Here is a 19,341-nt window from a genome sequence, read left to right on the forward strand (position 1 = left end):
CGTCTGGGTTAGAGGTGTTGTAGGCCTACCTTTATTTGGTAGTATCGTCTGAGTTAGAGGTGTTGTAGGCCTACCTTTGTTTGGTAGTATCGTCTGGGTTAGAGGTGTTGTAGTCCTACCTTTGTTTGGTAGTATCGTCTGAGTTAGAGGTGTTGTAGTCCTACCTTTGTTTGGTAGTATCGTCTGGGTTACAGGTGTTGTAGGCCTACCTTTATTTGGTAGTATCGTCTGGGTTACAGGTGTTGTAGGCCTACCTTTGTTTGGTAGTATCGTCTGGGTTAGAGGTGTTGTAGGCCTACCTTTGTTTGGTAGTATCGTCTGGGTTAGAGGTGTTGTAGGCCTACCTTTGTTTGGTAGTATCGTCTGGGTTAGAGGTGTTGTAGGCCTACCTTTGTTTGGTAGTATCGTCTGGGTTAGAGGTGTTGTAGTCCTTCCTTTATTTGGTAGTATCGTCCGAGTTAGAGGTGTTGTAGGCCTACCTTTGTTTGGTAGTATCGTCTGGGTTAGAGGTGTTGTAGGCCTACCTTTGTTTAGTAGTATCGTCTGGGTTAGAGGTGTTGTAGGCCTACCTTTATTTGGTAGTATCATCTGGGTTAGAGGTGTTGTAGGCCTACCTTTATTTGGTAGTAACGTCTGGGTTAGAGGTGTTGTAGTCCTTCCTTTATTTGGTAGTATCGTCTGAGTTAGAGGTGTTGTAGGCCTACCTTTATTTGGTAGTATCGTCTGGGTTAGAGGTGTTGTAGGCCTACCTTTGTTTGGTAGTATCGTCTGGGTTACAGGTGTTGTAGGCCTACCTTTATTTGGTAGTATCGTCTGGGTTAGAGGTGTTGTAGGCCTACCTTTATTTGGTAGTATCTTCTGAGTTAGAGGTGTTGTAGGCCTACCTTTGTTTGGTAGTAGTGTCTGGGTTAGAGGTGTTGTAGGCCTACCTTTGTTTGGTAGTATTGTCTGGGTTAGAGGTGTTGTAGGCCTACTTTTATTTGTTAGTATCTTCTGAGTTAGAGGTGTTGTAGGCCTACCTTTGTTTGGTAGTAGTGTCTGGGTTAGAGGTGTTGTAGGCCTACCTTTATTTGGTAGTATCGTCTGGGTTAGAGGTGTTGTAGGCCTACCTTTATTTGGTAGTATCGTCTGGGTTAGAAGTGTTGTAGGCCTACCTTTATTTGTTAGTATCGTCTGGGTTACAGGTGTTGTAGGCCTACCTTTATTTGTTAGTATCGTCTGTGTTAGAGGTGTTGTAGGCCTACCTTTATTTGGTAGTATCGTCTGGGTTAGAAGTGTTGTAGGCCTACCTTTATTTGTTAGTATCGTCTGGGTTAGAGGTGTTGTAGGCCTACCTTTATTTGGTAGTATCGTCTGGGTTAGAGGTGTTGTAGGCCTACCTTTATTTGGTAGTATCGTCTCGGTTAGAGGTGTTGTAGGCCTACTTTTATTTGGTAGTATCGTCTGGGTTACAGGTGTTGTAGGCCTACCTTTAATTGGTAATCTAGGTTAGAGTCGCTGTAGGCCTACCTTTATTTGGTAGTATTGTCCTTAAGAATGCTATTTCAGCATTTCCAACTATTACCTGAGAAAATTGGTAAACAATTGTAACAAGCTGGTTAACAGTCAAAACTATTTTGTCTGTCATCGAACATATGAACACACGCTTTCAAATGATTATGATGTTGTGTCTTTCTGATCACAATTATTGATGTAAGCCGATTACTGTTTTTCTTTTTATTGACATTGTCTTGCAGACAAGTGCTTTAATTTCTCAGCAGGAATAGACTTTATCTGATTATTTTGGATAATTTAAGGAAACATAACAGTTGTTTTAGGCCTTTAATATCAGTCAACAGTCCGGAGAAACAGTTCTGTGATAGCCTCAACACCAACTGGGAATACGACTGTTGACTGATAGAACAAGAAAACAGCTGTATACTGTGGAACCTGGAATGTCTCTGTACTATCAAGCTGGCAGTATACATCAGGGTATACATGGTAAATTGGAAAGTCTATTCCACTCTCTCGATTCTGATCAAACCTTTCTGCTGCAAATATGGCTGAGGAAGGTGACTGTATCTGCTATAGTAGTCAGCGATACTTTTTGTCAGTACTTCTAGTCAGCAATGCTTCTAATCAGTAATATTTTTTGTCAGTACTTCTAGTCAGCAATGCTTCTAATCAGTAAGTTTTTGTCAGTACTTTGAGTCAGCAATGCTTCTAGTCAGTAATATTTTTTGTCAGTACTTCTGGTCAGCAATGCTTCTAATCATTAATAGTTTTGTCAGTACTTTTAGGCAGCAATGCTTCTAATCAGTAATAGTTTTGTCAGTACTTCTGGTCAGCAATGCTTCTAATCAGTAAGTTTTTGTCAGTACTTTGAGTCAGGAATGCTTCTAATCATTAATAGTTTTTGTCAGTACTTCTAGTCAGCAATGCTTCTAATCAGTAAGTTTTTGTCAGTACTTTGAGTCAGCAATGCTTCTAATCGATAATATTTTTTGTCAGCACTTCTAGTCAGCAATGCTTCAGATCAGTAATATTTTTGTCAGTACTTTGAGTCAGCAATGCTTCTAATCAGTAAGTTTTTGTCAGTACTTTGAGTCAGCAATGCTTCTAATCAGTAATATTTTTTGTCAGCACTTCTAGTCAGCAATGCTTCAGATCAGTAATATTTTTGTCAGTACTTTGAGTCAGCAATGCTTCTAATCAGTAAGTTTTTGTCAGTACTTTGAGTCAGCAATGCTTCTAATCAGTAATATTTTTTGTCAGTACTTCTAGTCAGCAATGCTTCTAATCAGTAATATTTTTTGTCAGTACATTAATAGTTTTTGTCAGTACTTTGAGTCAGCAATGCTTCTAATCAGTAATATTTTTTGTCAGTACTTCTAGTCAGCAATGCTTCTAATCAGTAATAGTTTTGTCAGTACTTCTGGTCAGCAATGCTTCTAATCAGTAAGTTTTTGTCAGTACTTTGAGTCAGCAATGCTTCTAGTCAGTAATATTTTTTGTCAGTACTTCTAGTCAGCAATGCTTCTAATCAGTAATAGGTTTTGTCAGTACTTTGAGTCAGCAATGCTTCTAATCAGTAATAGGTTTTGTCAGTACTTCTGGTCAGCAATGCTTCTAATCAGTAATAGGTTTTGTCAGTACTTCTGGTCAGCAATGCTTCTAATCAGTAAGTTTTTGTCAGTACTTCTGGTCAGCAATGCTTCTAATTAATTAGGTTTTGTCAGTACTTCTAGTCAGCAATGCTTCTAATCAGTAATAGGTTTTGTCAGTACTTCTGGTCAGCAATGCTTCTAATCAGTAATAGGTTTTGTCAGTACTTCTGGTCAGCAATGCTTCTAATCAGTAAGTTTTTGTCAGTACTTCTGGTCAGCAATGCTTCTAATTAATTAGGTTTTGTCAGTACTTCTAGTCAGCAATGCTTCTCATTCAAAAAAGTCAATTTGATTTGACCACATTTCAAAAAGTTATTGCTCTTTTTTCTTTTCTGTATTTTAATCTTGTCTAGACATTTTGACTCCTTATTACCATTTCCATTGCTGTTTCCATTTCTCTATAATAAAACATATTGCTTTGACACGGGATAGGCGCATATTGTTCCGCCCTGTGGTACAATTGATAGTAATTCTACTAAGCAATATTCTAAATATCCCCTTCACTTCTGTCCTTCCATGCATCTTTTCATATGTCCGTCTGTCCATCCAGACGCTGATTCTAATCAGCATTACCGTTCTGTCAGTAATTCTAGTCAGTAATACTGATTCTAATCAGCATTACCGTTCTGTCAGTAATTCTAGTCAGTAATACTGATTCTAATCAGCATTACCATTCTGTCATGGACAAAAGACATGTTTGTTTTAACAAAATTTTTAAAAATGCGTTTGAAATTATTTTTATTTGCTTGAACAGAACAGTACATCAAAGATATTCTCTTGTCATGTGACTGATGTATGATTATGCAATATATGTTACACCAGAAGAGCTGCCTTAAAAAAAACAATATAATATTCCTTTAAACATTGTTTGTATTCCTGGCCTAGATATAGGTTTACTGAGTATGTTGTTTGTGTTGTAACACATACCTTATTAACAAATAAGTATGATGTATAGTCCAAAAGCTCGACAGCTCTTTATAGCTTGGTGTTGTCAGTCTAAAGGCTTTGACCAACACATGGAATTATTTATAGTCCAGCACCAGTATCTAGAGGGAGAACTTAAGAACTTCTTTATGGTAAAGGCATAATGTACATGTCAAACCTAGCTGAGATATATAAGACAATATATCAATATGAGAGGAGACAGGTTTTATATTGGATGTCAATATGGGAGGAGACAGGTTTTATAATGGATGTCAATATGGGAGGAGACAGGTTTTATATTGGATGTCAGTATGAGAGGAGACAGGTTTTATATTGGATGTCAGTATGAGAGGAGACAGGTTTTATATGAGATGTCAATATGAGAGGAGACAGGTTTTATATTGGATGTCAGTATGAGAGGAGACAGGTTTTATATTGGATGTCAGTATGAGAGGAGACAGGTTTTATATTGGATGTCAGTATGAGAGGAGACAGGTTTTATATGAGATGTCAATATGAGAGGAGACAGGTTTTATATTGGATGTCAGTATGAGAGGAGACAGGTTTTATATTGGATGTCAGTATGAGAGGAGACAGGTTTTATATTGGATGTCAGTATGAGAGGAGACAGGTTTTATATTGGATGTCAGTATGAGAGGAGACAGGTTTTATATTGGATGTCAGTATGAGAGGAGACAGGTTTTATATGAGATGTCAATATGAGAGGAGACAGGTTTTATATTGGATGTCAGTATGAGAGGAGACAGGTTTTATATTGGATGTCAGTATGAGAGGAGACAGGTTTTATATGAGATGTCAATATGAGAGGAGACAGGTTTTATATTGGATGTCAGTATGAGAGGAGACAGGTTTTATATTGGATGTCAGTATGAGAGGAGACAGGTTTTATATTGGATGTCAGTATGAGAGGAGACAGGTTTTATATGAGATGTCAGTATGAGAGGAGACAGGTTTTATATTGGATGTCAATATGGGAGGAGACAGGTTTTATAATGGATGTCAATATGGGAGGAGACAGGTTTTATAATGGATGTCAATATGAGAGGAGACAGGTTTTATAATGGATGTCAATATGGGAGGAGACAGGTTTTATATGAGATGTCAATATGAGAGGAGACAGGTTTTATATTGGATGTCAGTATGAGAGGAGACAGGTTTTATAATGGATGTCAGGTTTTATATGATGGAGAGGAGACAGGTTTTATATGGATGTCAATATGAGAGGAGACAGTTTTATATTGGATGTCAGTATGAGAGGAGACAGGTTTTATATTGGATGTCAGTATGAGAGGAGACAGGTTTTATATTGGATGTCAATATGAGAGGAGACAGGTTTTATATTGGATGTCAGTATGAGAGGAGACAGAGGTTTTATATTGGATGTCAGTATGAGAGGAGACAGGTTTTATATTGGATGTCAATATGAGAGGAGACAGGTTTTATATTGGATGTCAATATGGGAGGAGACAGGTTTTATATTGGATGTCAGTATGAGAGGAGACAGGTTTTATATGAGATGTCAGTATGAGAGGAGACAGGTTTTATATTGGATGTCAGTATGAGAGCAGACAGGTTTTATATGAGATGTCATATAAAATATTGTTATAGTACACAAAATAAGAATAAAATACCTTTGCTATTTTTGAACTACATTAGAATTAGATTAATATTGGTTTTTCATCTGTGTGAGATCAGTGTAGCCCTTGTGAGGTGTAATGGCTTGTGTGAGGTGCGTGTCGCATATGTGTATTTCAATAGGATCTGTATCTCCAGAATGAGATCTGTATCATCTGTATGAGATCTTAATCACCTATATAAGATTTTTATCAGCTAATTGAGATCTGTATTACAGGTATGAGATCTATATCACGTGTCTGAGATCTGTTTCACCTGTATGAGATCTATATCACCTGTCTGAGATCTGTTTCACCTGTCTGAGATCTGTTTCACCTGTATGAGATCTGTTTTACCTGAATGAGATCTGTTTCACCTGTATGAGATCTGTTTTACCTGTATGAGATCTGTTTCACCTGTATGTGATCTGGTTCACCTGTATGAGATCTGTTTTACCTGTATGAGGTTTGTTTCACCTGTATGTGATCTGTTTTACCTGTATGAGGTTTGTTTCACCTGTATGTGATCTGTTTTACCTGTATGAGATTTGTTTCACCTGTACGTAATGTATGTGATCTGTTTTATCTGTATGAGATTTGTTTCAACTGTACGTAATGTATGTGATCTGTTTTACCTGTATGAGATTTGTTTCACCTGTACGTAATGTATGTGATCTGTTTTACCTGTATGAGATTTGTTTCACCTGTACGTAATGTATGAGATCTGTTTTACCTGTATGTGATCTGTTTTACCTGTATGAGATTTGTTTCACCTGTACGTAATGTATGAGATCTGTTTTACCTGTATGTGATCTGTTTTACCTGTATGAGATTTGTTTCACCTGTACGTAATGTATGTGATCTGTTTTACCTGTATGAGATTTGTTTCACCTGTACGTAATATATGTGATCTGTTTTACCTGCATCAGATCTTCTTTATCTGATTGGAATCACCTTTAAGAGCAGTCACTACATTAGCTTGCACACAAAAGAACGGTGAGAGTCATTTAAATATTGATTGATTTGTAACACCATTCTGGTGTCGCAGCTACTTGGAATGGTCTCAACATATGTTTCACAAGTATTGATTCCAACTCTAAACCACTTTGTCTCACCCAACTCATAAATTCCAGTGACTTACCTTGCAGTGTCAGACTGTACCCTCACTATTCCAGGGTTAACTAGTTCTGAAGAGTTGCTGTGGTCTACAAATAATTTGTTAAGAGAGGAGTTGTTCCTGTTTTAAATTTCCAGATGTATATCTATAATTAATTTTCACACTTTTTACTGTCTTTTTCAAAAAAAACAAAAAAAAAATTTGAAAATTCAGCATTTTACTGGACTTTATTGTGGTACAATCAGATGATGTACATGGTCCAAGTCATCTTAATCCTTACTACTTCATTTAACACTAAAGATATTCTTTATTATTTAGATTAGTATCAAGTACTCTTTGTTGAAAGTTCTACTGTTTGTATACAGCAAACCTGTCGTATTTATACTTCATTTAAGTGGCCATTACTGATGACTTTAATGAGACCAGATTCAGTACATTGTGATGGTGTATTAGAGGAGTCATACTGCCTGCAACACACGTTTATATGATAACAAAGAAATTAGATCAATTATTGATCAGGAATTTGTTTCCCGGGTTGAACAATCTCTTCTATTGATGAGCTTCATTAACTGAATGCTCATTTGTAAACTTAGCTTCGCTAGATTCAATATACAGGTTTTAAAGCCTGTAAAACGTGACAATGTAAATGGTATTGTTTTGTTTAGGTATTGATTGTGTTGCCTGTAATCATGTATATTATCTCCCTTTGTGTTAGAGTCAATTTGTGTAAATTATCACTAAAGCAAACATGTACTTTGTACAAGATGTGTGATTTTGTATCTGAGTGGTGTCAAGATGTGTGATTTTGTGTCTGAGTGGTGTCAAGATGTGTAATTTTGTGTCTGAGTGGTGTTAAGATGTGTGATTTTGTGTGTCTGAGTGGTGTCAAGATGTGTGATTTTGTATCTGTGTGGTGTCAAGATGTGTGATTTTGTGTCTGAGTGGTGTTAAGATGTGTGATTTTGTGTGTCTGAGTGGTGTCAAGATGTGTGATTTTGTATCTGTGTGGTGTCAAGATGTGTGATTGTGTATCTGAGTGGTGTCAAGATGTGTGATTTTGTGTCTGAGTGGTGTCAAGATGTGTAATTTTGTGTGTCTGAGTGGTGTCAGGATGTGTGATTTTGTGTCTGAGTGGTGTCAAGATGTGTGATTTTGTATCTGTGTGGTGTCAAGATGTGTGATTTTGTGTCTGAGTGGTGTCAAGATGTGTAATTTTGTATCTGAGTGGTGTCAAGATGTGTGATTGTGTATCTGAGTGGTGTCAAGATGTGTGATTTTGTGTGTCTCAGTGGTGTCAAGATGTGTGATTTTGTATCTGTGCGGTGTCAAGATGTGTGATTTTGTGTCTGAGTGGTGTCAAGATGTGTGATTTTGTATCTGAGTGGTGTCAAGATATGTGATTTTGTATCTGTGTGGTGTCAAGATGTGTGATTTTGTATCTGTGTGGTGTCAAGATGTGTGATTTTGTGTCTGAGTGGTGTCAAGATGTGTGATTTTGTGTGTCTGAGTGGTGTCAAGATGTGTGATTTTGTGTGTCTCAGTGGTGTCAAGATGTGTGATTTTGTATCTGTGTGGTGTCAAGATGTGTGATTTTGTGTCTGAATGATGCTATATATTAGTTACTGATGATGGTGGCCAATTGTGAAGCTAGAATAAGCAATAACTAGTTATCATTTCATTGTTATTCAAGGAAAACACTTGACATACAAAAATATTAAAAAATGTTTTTGTGATATCCAACTCATGATTCTTATTTTTTTTTTTTTAATTTTAGCTAGAAGTTTAAGAAATGAAAAAATAGGTAAATTATTTCATAAAGACGTAAAAGCAAAAGTTTTTGAAGGTATCAAAAAAGACATTTTTTTTTTTTGGTTATAAAAATTAAAGAAGATTTACATGTTTAATATATTTCAGCCATATTTCCAGGGTTATGGCCCCTCACTCTTGATTCCTTCATTAGAAAATTTCATGCAGTTCTGATTTAGCTTAACATCTGCCAAATTGTTGTCTGAATCAGTTCAAATCCTAGTATGGAAAATGCCAAAGGCACATAAGATGATGCCCGTAGCATATTGTCTCTGATGGATGAAATGTAAACCTTATTGGTAAAAGATATGGTGGATTAACTGTCAAATTCAATACCGCTTTATGTTGTCAGAAACAGATTTCATGGTTCAGTAGTAATGTAAATGATGTTTTAAGTAATAGCAATAATCAGATCTCTTTGAAACTTGGATTGTCAATATCTGGGAGATTCTGATCTTCAGAAATTAGAAAGGAATGCTTCAATGCCATTACTAGACACTGACTTAGAGAAACAGAAATGGAGGTTAGGCATTCTGCCAACATTAAGTACAATTTGTTGAAAAAGAATAAATATTCATGGAACATTTAATATTGTTAGACTTCAGTATGTAAGTATCTGTTATTGAAATTAAAGAAACAACTTTGTTTGTTGTGTGGAAAAGAATGTCTGCATATTGATTATAAGAGGTGATGGTACGATTGCATTGAAATACTTCATTATTTGAAAACTTTTTAAACGTAAGCCCGCTTTAATTCAGATTTTATTCATGTATAAGTTGTCCACCAGCGTTCTATTAGAAAGAGTTTATGTTCACCCTCACTTCCATTCAATCACATGGCTAAATCAAAATGTTGACTTTTTAAAACAAACACTCAACATGATTTCTGTGGATTCGATTGTTAACTGATTTTACAGTTGTCACAGTGATCTCATTTAGAAATATTTCTTTGTGCAATATGAAGATGGACATGCTTGATGCTTGTTAGTAAATAATTTGCCTGTTGGTTCTGTTGTTGTATCATACCTTGTTCTCATTTGAGAATGTAACATTACTAACATGGATTGAAATGGCGAATGTGCTCAATGAAGCAAAAGACGTTTACTCTTCCGAAACACCTGGTCTTGTTCTTCTTGTACTTTTTCAGGATTAGGATTATGTTGACATGTTTGTTTTTCCTTGTTGTTATCTTTAAGACAATTTTGTTGATGATGTTTTCTTGTACAGTGAGTTAAAGCCTAGAGAACCAACACAAAAACACGATATAATTGATACAGCGAAGTGGGCTTATTACTGGGCACTGATAAAACATTTGCTGCCATATAACTAAAACTGTAATAGATGTTGATGACCTATTTGCCATTCTCGCACATCAATGACCAAGTGTTATACAAAGGGTAACCAAATTGACTACAGTATACTGTCACCATCTTGTGTATATTTGGTTGGTATACCCTATACATCTTGTCACACCATTTTCTACCACAGTGTTCATAGGATTATAAATACCAGTAGTACAGCCGAAAAAGCTGGTAAATTCCTTAACATCTTTTACACTACATACATCAGTGCTAGTATGCTCCACACTGGTCATTCATCTGATGAAGATGTCCATGAAGTCATGAAATGTCTTCTACTGGTCGTGTTATAAGAACTTCTATTCTATTGACATTACCAATCTGATAAAAATGTTCTGAAATGATCTTTTTACCAGTGATGTGTTCACTGTGACTAAATACCTGTAATATAGCTGTGAGTTTGATTGTTGTGGAATATTTTGTTTGATACTAGGGGCAGATGTGAAGGGGTTTGCTGGGATGTAGCCATTTTATAAGGTCTTTTCTAACAAAATGTGGAGAACTGATCATTCAGATATAATTAAGGTAAAGACTTCAGCAGAAAAAAAAATCAGTAGAATAGTTGGTTTTGATGACATGTTGCATTTGAGAATTTAAGATCTGGCATGTCTTTGATTAAATTTTACTCATTATATCAGGGGAGGTAATCCCCTGTGTTTATTTGGCTGCTACTATTTAATTATCAACAACTCACCACTGAAGTCTATGCAAGATCCGTAGCTACTTAATGGCAGCAAACAAAAGAAGGAAAATAATTTTCGTAAAAGTAAATCTTTAAAATCTCTCTGAGAAAGATCAGAGAAATTGTCTTGATGTTAAAGACAGAAATTAGACATTATAATCAGAATGAATTTGTTCATCAGCTGAAATTCACTCTGCATTATCTATAATCAATGGGACCCACAGATATGTCCTTGAAATTGGTGATATTGATTTTTCTTTAAAGTAAAAGTTAATTCCCATGCTCTTGAAGACAAGATGTTAAAAGGGAATTAAGATATAGAAGGGTTTTACAGGAACATAATCGGATACTTAATGTTATTCTCGGTGAGAAATACTTTTGTATGATATATTAATCTGACAAATCTTTAACAGTATATTTAGACCAGAGTGAAACATTAAGGAGATGTGATCATGAGTCAAGAGGAGATCAATATTGTATTATAACTGATGTGCCGCCTCCCCCTCATGCCCCTCGTCTTTGAGGTTATAGAGTGGTGCCAATTAAAACACTGGAACTTAGAATGAGTTGTAACATATGATGAGCTGATTCTCCTCAGAAATAAATTTGAAATGAAGTTGATTGAAGAGCAAACTCTTTTTAATAAAGTTTTATTATAAATTTTCTGTTTTATCTTCAGCACAGATTATGGAGCTTCATGAATAAATTTTACTTTTCTGACTTTACAGACAGTTTGAATCAAATGAAAATTGTACAGCTTCTTTTAGCTGCGAAGCCACAGAACAAGAGACATATTTTTTGTACTACTTATTTAAGGTAGATATTGACTGCAAGGAAAGAGAGATGGACGGGGGTGAGGGTTTGAATTAATTAAAGGTTTCTATTTCGGACAAAAAAAGTTTTTGACTTGTAATATCTGTAGCTTGCATTGGCGCCAATATTTCTAGCTGTACAAATATATATAATACCAATGTGGATTAACATTGGCCAAATTATACCAGCCCGCAGGACAAGCATATGAATTATTAAATATTACTTTGCATTTGATCCATGTTAGGGGAGTTATTGGCCACAAGGCAATATATTTCTGTGTTCTGTTTGGACTGTAGGTAGCTAAAGTACATGTTTGATCTTGAAACCTATTGTCAGATGGATCTCATGCCTCTGGTCCTTTCGGTAGACTCCTTTGCATGTGGTACTGTGGTGTAACATCATTTTTTGGTAACAATATTCTAGACATGGTTTTCAAGTTAAGATAAAGTATTGTCTACTGAACCGAGCCTTCATTTTATATATATATAAAGTAAGCTCAGCATTGTTAAGGCTGAATTACTGTGATTAGATTTTGGTATGATATAGATATAGGAGGGCCACATTAAGTAATTTATATGTACAGATTCTATAATGGTTTTATAGAGAGATGCTACTGTACCTTTGCAGTAAGCCTCTACTACAATGTACACCTTGCCGTAATTTCATCTTAAATTGTCTCACACAGGTAATTTCCAATTCCACAGGGCCTATTACTTTGGCTACAGTGTTCACCAACCTAAAAAAAAATTCAAATAAATTCAAAACTGCATATACTTAACACTCAGGATTACTAGGTAAAGATTGAATTAATATGTCTTTTCATTACTTGTGTTATCAACCCTAATTGATATTTTGTAAGTTCCTCATATTAATTCTTGTATTACTTAGGTAAGAGGAATTGATGTAGTATTATCCAGTAAGTTGCCATGGTGACAGTTCTGATGAATTATACGGAAATTAATATTGCAAAATAATAATCATTTTCACCCTCATGTTTCAATTATTCACTGTTAAAATGATGGATTCACCATTCCTTTATCTTGGGCAGTCTTCAAGCTTCCTTAGTGGTTTGAAATAACAGGAAATGACACGAAACTCTCTACTAACCATCCAAGTCACTTCAGGCTAACATGTCATTCAAATCACATGGAATCTTAAAGGTTCCTACTTCGAAAGTCAGCAGGGGTAGAAAGAAGAAAATAAACTTAAATTACCTGTAATTGAATCTATTGTGATGGCTTTGTTTGAAATGTATTTGAAAGTCAGCCTTTCAGTGCAGCATAGCTACTTGCAGAAAAAAGATTGGAGCCAGCATGACCTGTGACTGTGTTTATGTAATTGGTTTTATTTGGAAATTTGTCTCTGTAATTAGAGCTGGATTTTAGTGGAAGGAAAGAGTGTTTGGAACATATTGATTCAGACTTTTCGATGGACAGGAAATTTCTCACCAGAGAAATCCTATATATCATGCTCTATGTATGCTAACTGTTTATGTCTATATCTCTCAGGCTGTGCTCATCATTTGTTCATTTTCAGATCAGCTGACTTTGGGGAGTGCAGCGGAGTTTGAAATTTAGCTTGACTGTGGTTTGCACATCTTCCCACATATCACTTGTCGGGGAGATTTGTTGACATTATATATTGATTTTTGTCTCTCATGATTTCCAGGGTACTCAGACTGAGGCAAAGAAACTAAAGGAGTTAGAGGTAACTAATGAAGCTTTGGAAAAAGAGATCGCCAGGCTTGAAAAGGCAAAATCTGAAACAGAACGTCTGGTAAGTAGGAATAAAGTATGGCTGGTCATGTCTGGTCGTTGTGGCGATAATTACATTAGTCTATTTATGTTAAATGATATCTATTGGTAGTAGTTAGTGAAGGACAAGGTCATTGGGGAGTCTATAATCTGTTTGACTGTCTGTCCACAACTGTCCATCACTGCCATTTCATTAAAGCAAGTGTATTTAAGCTTTCCTCATGCTAAAATGTGAAGGTTTTACTGGACAAATGTTAAAGATTTTATAGAACAAATGGTAACAATATAACAAAGTTTTACAAGAACAAAAGGCGGCAGTATAGCCAGGTTTTCATTGGAAAAAATGGTGGCAATTTAACAAGGTTTTACTGAAAAAATGTGGCAGTTTAACAAGGTTTTACTGAAAAAATGTAGCAGTTTAACAAGGTTTTACTGAAAAAATGTAGCAGTTTAACAAGGTTTTACTGAAAAAATGTAGCAGTTTAACAAGGTTTTACTGAAAAAATGTAGCAGTTTAACAAGGTTTTACAGAACAAATGATGGCAGTGTAACAGGAATTTAGAGGACAAATGTGGGCAATGTAAGAAAGTTTTACAGGGTAAATGGTGGCAGTGTAGCATGGTTTAAAAGGACAAATGGTGGCAGTGTAACAAGGTTTTAGAGGACAAATGGAGGCAGTGTAACAGGTTTTAGAGGGCAAATGGTGGCAGTGTAACAGGTTTTAGAGGACAAATGGTGGCAGTGTAACAAGGTTTTAGATGACAAATGGTGACAGTGTAACAAGATTTTAGATGACAAATGGTGGCAGTGTAACAGGTTTTAGAGGACAAATGGTGGCAGTGTAACAGGTTTTAGAGGACAAATGGTGGCAGTGTAACAAGGTTTTAGAGGACAAATGGTGGCAGTGTAACAAGGTTTTAGAGGACAAATGGTGGCAGTGTAACAGGTTTTAGAGGACAAATGGTGGCAGTGTAACAAGGTTTTAGAGGACAAATGGTGGCAGTGTAACAAGGTTTTAGAGGACAAATGGTGGCAGTGTAACAAGGTTTAAGAGGACAAATGGAGGCAGTGTAACAGGTTTCAGAGGACAAATGGAGGCAGTGAAACATGTTTTAGAGGACAATTTAGAGGGCAAATGGTGGCAGTGTAACAAGGTTTTAGAGGACAAATGGTGGCAGTGTAACAAGGTTTTAGAGGACAAATGGTGGCAGTGTAACAAGGTTTAAGAGGACAAATGGAGGCAGTGTAACAGGTTTCAGAGGACAAATGGAGGCAGTGAAACATGTTTTAGAGGACAATTTAGAGGGCAAATGGTGGCAGTGTAATAGGTTTTAGCAGATAAATGTTAGCAAGGTAACAAAGTTTTACAGGACAAATGATAACAGCAGTTTATACAATCTCAAGTTCCACTGCCAAGTGATGGAAAGATAACAAGGATTTATGAGACAATTGGTGATAAGACAGAGCCATTGTCGTTCATGAATGTCATGAATGAATAGAGAAGATATAGAATGAATAATGTCCAAATGTGTTTATAGCATATTGTCCTCTTTTGGTCTTTAATCTTTACACATTTACCAGCACTTACCATTAGGTTGACAAATTAGTGGAAATTAAAATATAAAATACCTGAATGCCATAACTCTAAAAGTTTAACATTTCTGTTTAAATGATTACACTCAAACTTTCAACTATAGCTTCTTCACAGGGAGCGCTAGCTCGATATTGCTTTTGATGGTTAGAGGTCAATGGTTAAGGTCACCATTACTATAAATAGAAATAAGAAAACACAACAAAAGTATACGTTATATCTGAAAGTTACTGCTAAATATTAAGGCATAATGATGAATAATTGACAGAAATCAAATGAGAAGTCACTTGACCACAGACCATTTTATCAGGTCAAGGTCAAATTTGAAATATTTCATAAATATTTCAGATCAAACGTCAAGCTCAGATATACTGATGAAATATTTTGTGATATACATAATTAGTACTCATCAAATGAGAAGTCGTTCAAATACAGAATAAAGGTGAAGGTCAAATATCTATGTTTATGTCAGAGGCAAATTATTGTGTTTATTAAGCAATAAACAATTTAGAGTCTGACACGTAGGAGGCCCTTCCTGACGTGTGTCAGTATTCCAGTTGTACTTGACAAATTGACCTGAAAATCTATTGGTTTTGACACCTAAAGTGAATAATACTGCACCAAAATAGTAATTATTTTCACCACACTCATAAAAGCCCCTTGATTTGGTACCTTCGTCTTAGTAATAGGAGGTGACTTACAGAACACAAGCAAGATGTCTGAATAGGATTGCTGCTGGCAACAGCCAATTCTCTCCTCAACAATCCCGTCTATTGATCGCATAATATTCTATACAAATTCTTCTCTGCAAGGTTCATTTGGTTTCTTGTCAGTTCTAGGACCATGTTTTTGGAGGCCAAAACAAAACCATACTGTATATATGTTACTGTAGGTTTCATATCTACAGATTGGTTCACAAGAATAGATTTGGTTTTATAGTTTGTAAACATAATTGCTATAGTAAAGATATCCGTGCCGTAGTCATTATGGTAAGGGCATAGAAATTTTTTTTCTCTGTCTTACTGTGTAAAATCATCAATTTTTGAGGAGATAGGAGGAAGAGGAAAGGGGATGGAGCTTTTAGTGTTGTTTAATTTAAGGTTACTGTTAATCCATATATTTATATGTCCATGAAATGGTATACAGATACAAATTGCTATGGATAATACTGCTAATGGATTCATGATTTATCCAAGAAATCATTTGCCAATAAAAAATATATATTTTTGTTAAACTTCAAAATTTCTATTAAATATGTCTGATGATACAATTCACACACAATCTCTGACCTTGATCATTCTTTAAACTCTGCTAATGCTGTGTAAAATAAAAAAAAAACATGTTAGTATTTGTGAATCAAGAATCAAATATATTCCCAGGAACAGGAAAGGTTGTATTTATGTGGGATCTTGAAGTAAGCAAATTCTGATATACCATAAATTTGTGACTATAATTGGCTTTTATCAGGAAAATAACCCTTATCAACCGTTAAATAAATTAATTGGTGGTAATTGTTTTACTGATACCCTGTTATTGAAGAAAAAATAAGATATATAAAATTGTTTTATGTATTTTATACATAAGTCTATAATATGGACACAACATATAGGATAAATGGCATCATCCATTTGTTTGTCATAACTTTGATTTATCTGATGATCTGTTCCCACAGTTGTCAACATGACCTCTTACAAACCTAGGTAGACGATCAACATTTTATAAAGTAATTTTTACTAAAAAGGATGAGTTTGATTCAATAACTTTTTGAAGAGTTAATGCCCTTTATCTTGTCTTTAGATCCTCTTAGTATTTTTTAACTAGTTTTACTTTCAGATGATGTGCTTGTATACTACAGTGAAATTTTGATGAAACAATGAATTTTGATACAAAAGTGTATTTTTTTTTTTGTATGAGTCAGGTGTATATTGTTCAGCCAGCTCTTCTTCTGTCATTTTTCTGTAAGTTAAGTAATAGACATCATGAATATCAGCATGATGTTTTTGAAATTTTCTCTGAAAGAAGTTTAATTACGATTAAGTGAAGTGCCTGTAACTAAAGGTAGTAACCATTTAATATCACTTGTGGTTTCTACCGGTTTATAAAACTTTCTTAATTGATTGATGTTTTAACAAAATCCAATAAAGATGACAACAGGATAATATCAATACACCCACTGATCAAGGAATCCTACAGCTATAACATAGAGATCACCAAAGGTGAGCTTGATTAAGACTTGCTTGGCACCAAAATTGGTCACTTGCTTAAGTCTAGTTGCAAGTGCTTTACTTGATCAGACCAGGGACTTTTCAAGGGGCTGGGACAGAATATGAGCCCCATTTCAAAATGAATTTATTTCGTAATTTGGCCAAATTTCCAAAATAAATAGTTCACTCCTCAAAATTTCTTTCCAAAATACGATAAAACCTCACCTAACGACCACCTAAAAATTATCACCACCCCGTTATTACAGGCACTTTTTTGAGTCCTGTTTTTTTACAATATATCTTTGTATTGGTCACTTCAGTATTATGACCATCCCGTTATTCTGTATAATGACCACTTCTTAACGGTAATTGATTACTATAGTAAATATACATGTATATTATGATATAAACTAAGGAATATATACATATATATATTTGTGTTAATTCACCAGTTTGATCTGTTTTGCATTCATTTCATAAAATTCAACATTTTATGTACAGTTTATCAAACTTTAAGTTATTGTTGTTGAATAATATACATGTACATTACATAGGATATATATAAAGTCTTTATTTTAAACAGAGTTATGTTTCTTTGCGGCCAATCTGATCCACCTCACTATTAAGACCACCTCGCTATTAAAACCACTTTTGTCCAGTCCCCAAAGTGGTCTTAATAGCAATGTTTCACTGTAAGATAAATGGCCCTTTCCCACTTGAGTGGGAAAAAGCTGTGTAAACATAATCCTGACAGGATACCCAGCATAGGACTTCACCCTTTATAGGGCTCAATAGGTCCAGATGTTATCACAACCTACAATTTTAGGGATCTGTATGTACTAACATTTAGGTACATGAACATTTCTTAGAAACTTTAACAGAAATGTAAGTTGTCATTTTAAGCCCACCAATCTATAGAGCAAATAAAATGAGCACTTCTGACGCTGTGTAACTACAGCCATCCATTCCCAGACGACCTATTACAGTCAAATGGAAGTTACATGTGATTGTGATTTGCCCTTTGTATCATGAAATTTTCCACATGGAATGCCATAAAACTGTAATGAAACGCCACTACTGATTCTGTTGTTAACAATGTCCCACTGGAAACATTTATTTTGTGTCTGAATTATGCTTTTATCACAATCACTTTTTTCTAACTAATTGTCTCTGAAAGAATTGTCTCTTAACATTTATTTATAGAATCTTTTTTTTTTTTCACAGGAAATAGAACTCGCACAGAAGAAAATTGAATGTGAAACATTAACAGAAGAAATACGTCTAGAAAGAGTCAAATCAAGCAATTTGGTAAGTTTATATCATATACATGTAGTGTGATGATACAGAACTGTTATTAGTATCTATACGGTACTGATAATAAACATCCTAACTTTGTATATATACATGTAGTGTGGTGATACAGAACTGTTATTAGTATCTATACGGTACTGATGATATACATTGTAAATGTTCCAGTAAAACTTTGGCTAGTATAAATATTTTATATGCTTATATTACAATTACTCTCAGTGATGGCCACTTTGGAAATTAATTTGTCAGGGGAAAGATTAGCTTCTATGCTGTTTCATTTATGATTTACTACTTTTGGCAGTATAATTGTATATTGATTTAAGTAATGACAGTTCTTTAACAACACACAACAGGAATATAGATGTTTGAAGTAAAGTTAAAATGGTTTCTATATGTCTGCAGTTCTGTAGTGTTGTTTTTAAGTTGTTTGAAGCTGGGACATAGAGGGATCCCCTTGTGCCTGTCGTTTTCTTGTCGTTTCCGTGAAGTTTGTTGCAATACAACATACTTGGAATCCTTTTGTTCTAACAGTTCATTGCCATCACCTGCAACATATAAGTACCCTTCCCCCACTTTTTGTTTGTTAGTTGTTATGGCCTGAAATGTGATATTTAGGGATTCCTTGTCATTACCTAAAGGGGAACTCACTATAGGGATCTCCTTGTCATTACCTAAAGGGGAACTCACTATAGGGATCTCCTTGTCATTACCTAAAGGGGAACTCACTATAGGGATCTCCTTGTCATTACCTAAAGGGGAACTCACTATAGGGATCTCCTTGTCATTACCTAAAGGGGAACTCACTATAGGGATCTCCTTGTCATTACCTAAAGGGGAACTCACTATAGGGATCTCCTTGTCATTACCTAAAGGGGAACTCACTATAGGGATCTCCTTGTCATTACCTAAAGGGGAACTCACTATAGGGATCTCCTTGTCATTACCTAAAGGGGAACTCACTATAGGGATCTCCTTGTGCTGGTAGATTTTAGTGGTTGTTAC

The 19,341-nt window shown here is 35.3% G+C and overlaps 1 protein-coding gene across 1 annotated transcript in view; it reads left to right on the top strand.

Moving 5' to 3' along the window:
* Positions 1 to 19,341, top strand: part of LOC132558570 (peripheral-type benzodiazepine receptor-associated protein 1-like) — a 170,515-nt gene that overhangs the window by 73,571 nt on the left and 77,603 nt on the right. Inside the window, exons 7-8 of the mRNA XM_060223155.1 lie at positions 13,148 to 13,255; positions 18,253 to 18,328. Of these exons, the coding sequence (XP_060079138.1) occupies positions 13,148 to 13,255; positions 18,253 to 18,328 (184 nt within the window). The remainder of the gene's footprint in view (positions 1 to 13,147; positions 13,256 to 18,252; positions 18,329 to 19,341) is intronic.

Source organism: Ylistrum balloti, unplaced genomic scaffold (genome assembly GCF_031769215.1).
Source record: "Ylistrum balloti isolate Yb309-2 unplaced genomic scaffold, AGI_CSIRO_Ybal_v1 Utg370796, whole genome shotgun sequence".
Taxonomy (NCBI): Eukaryota; Metazoa; Mollusca; class Bivalvia; order Pectinida; family Pectinidae; genus Ylistrum; species Ylistrum balloti.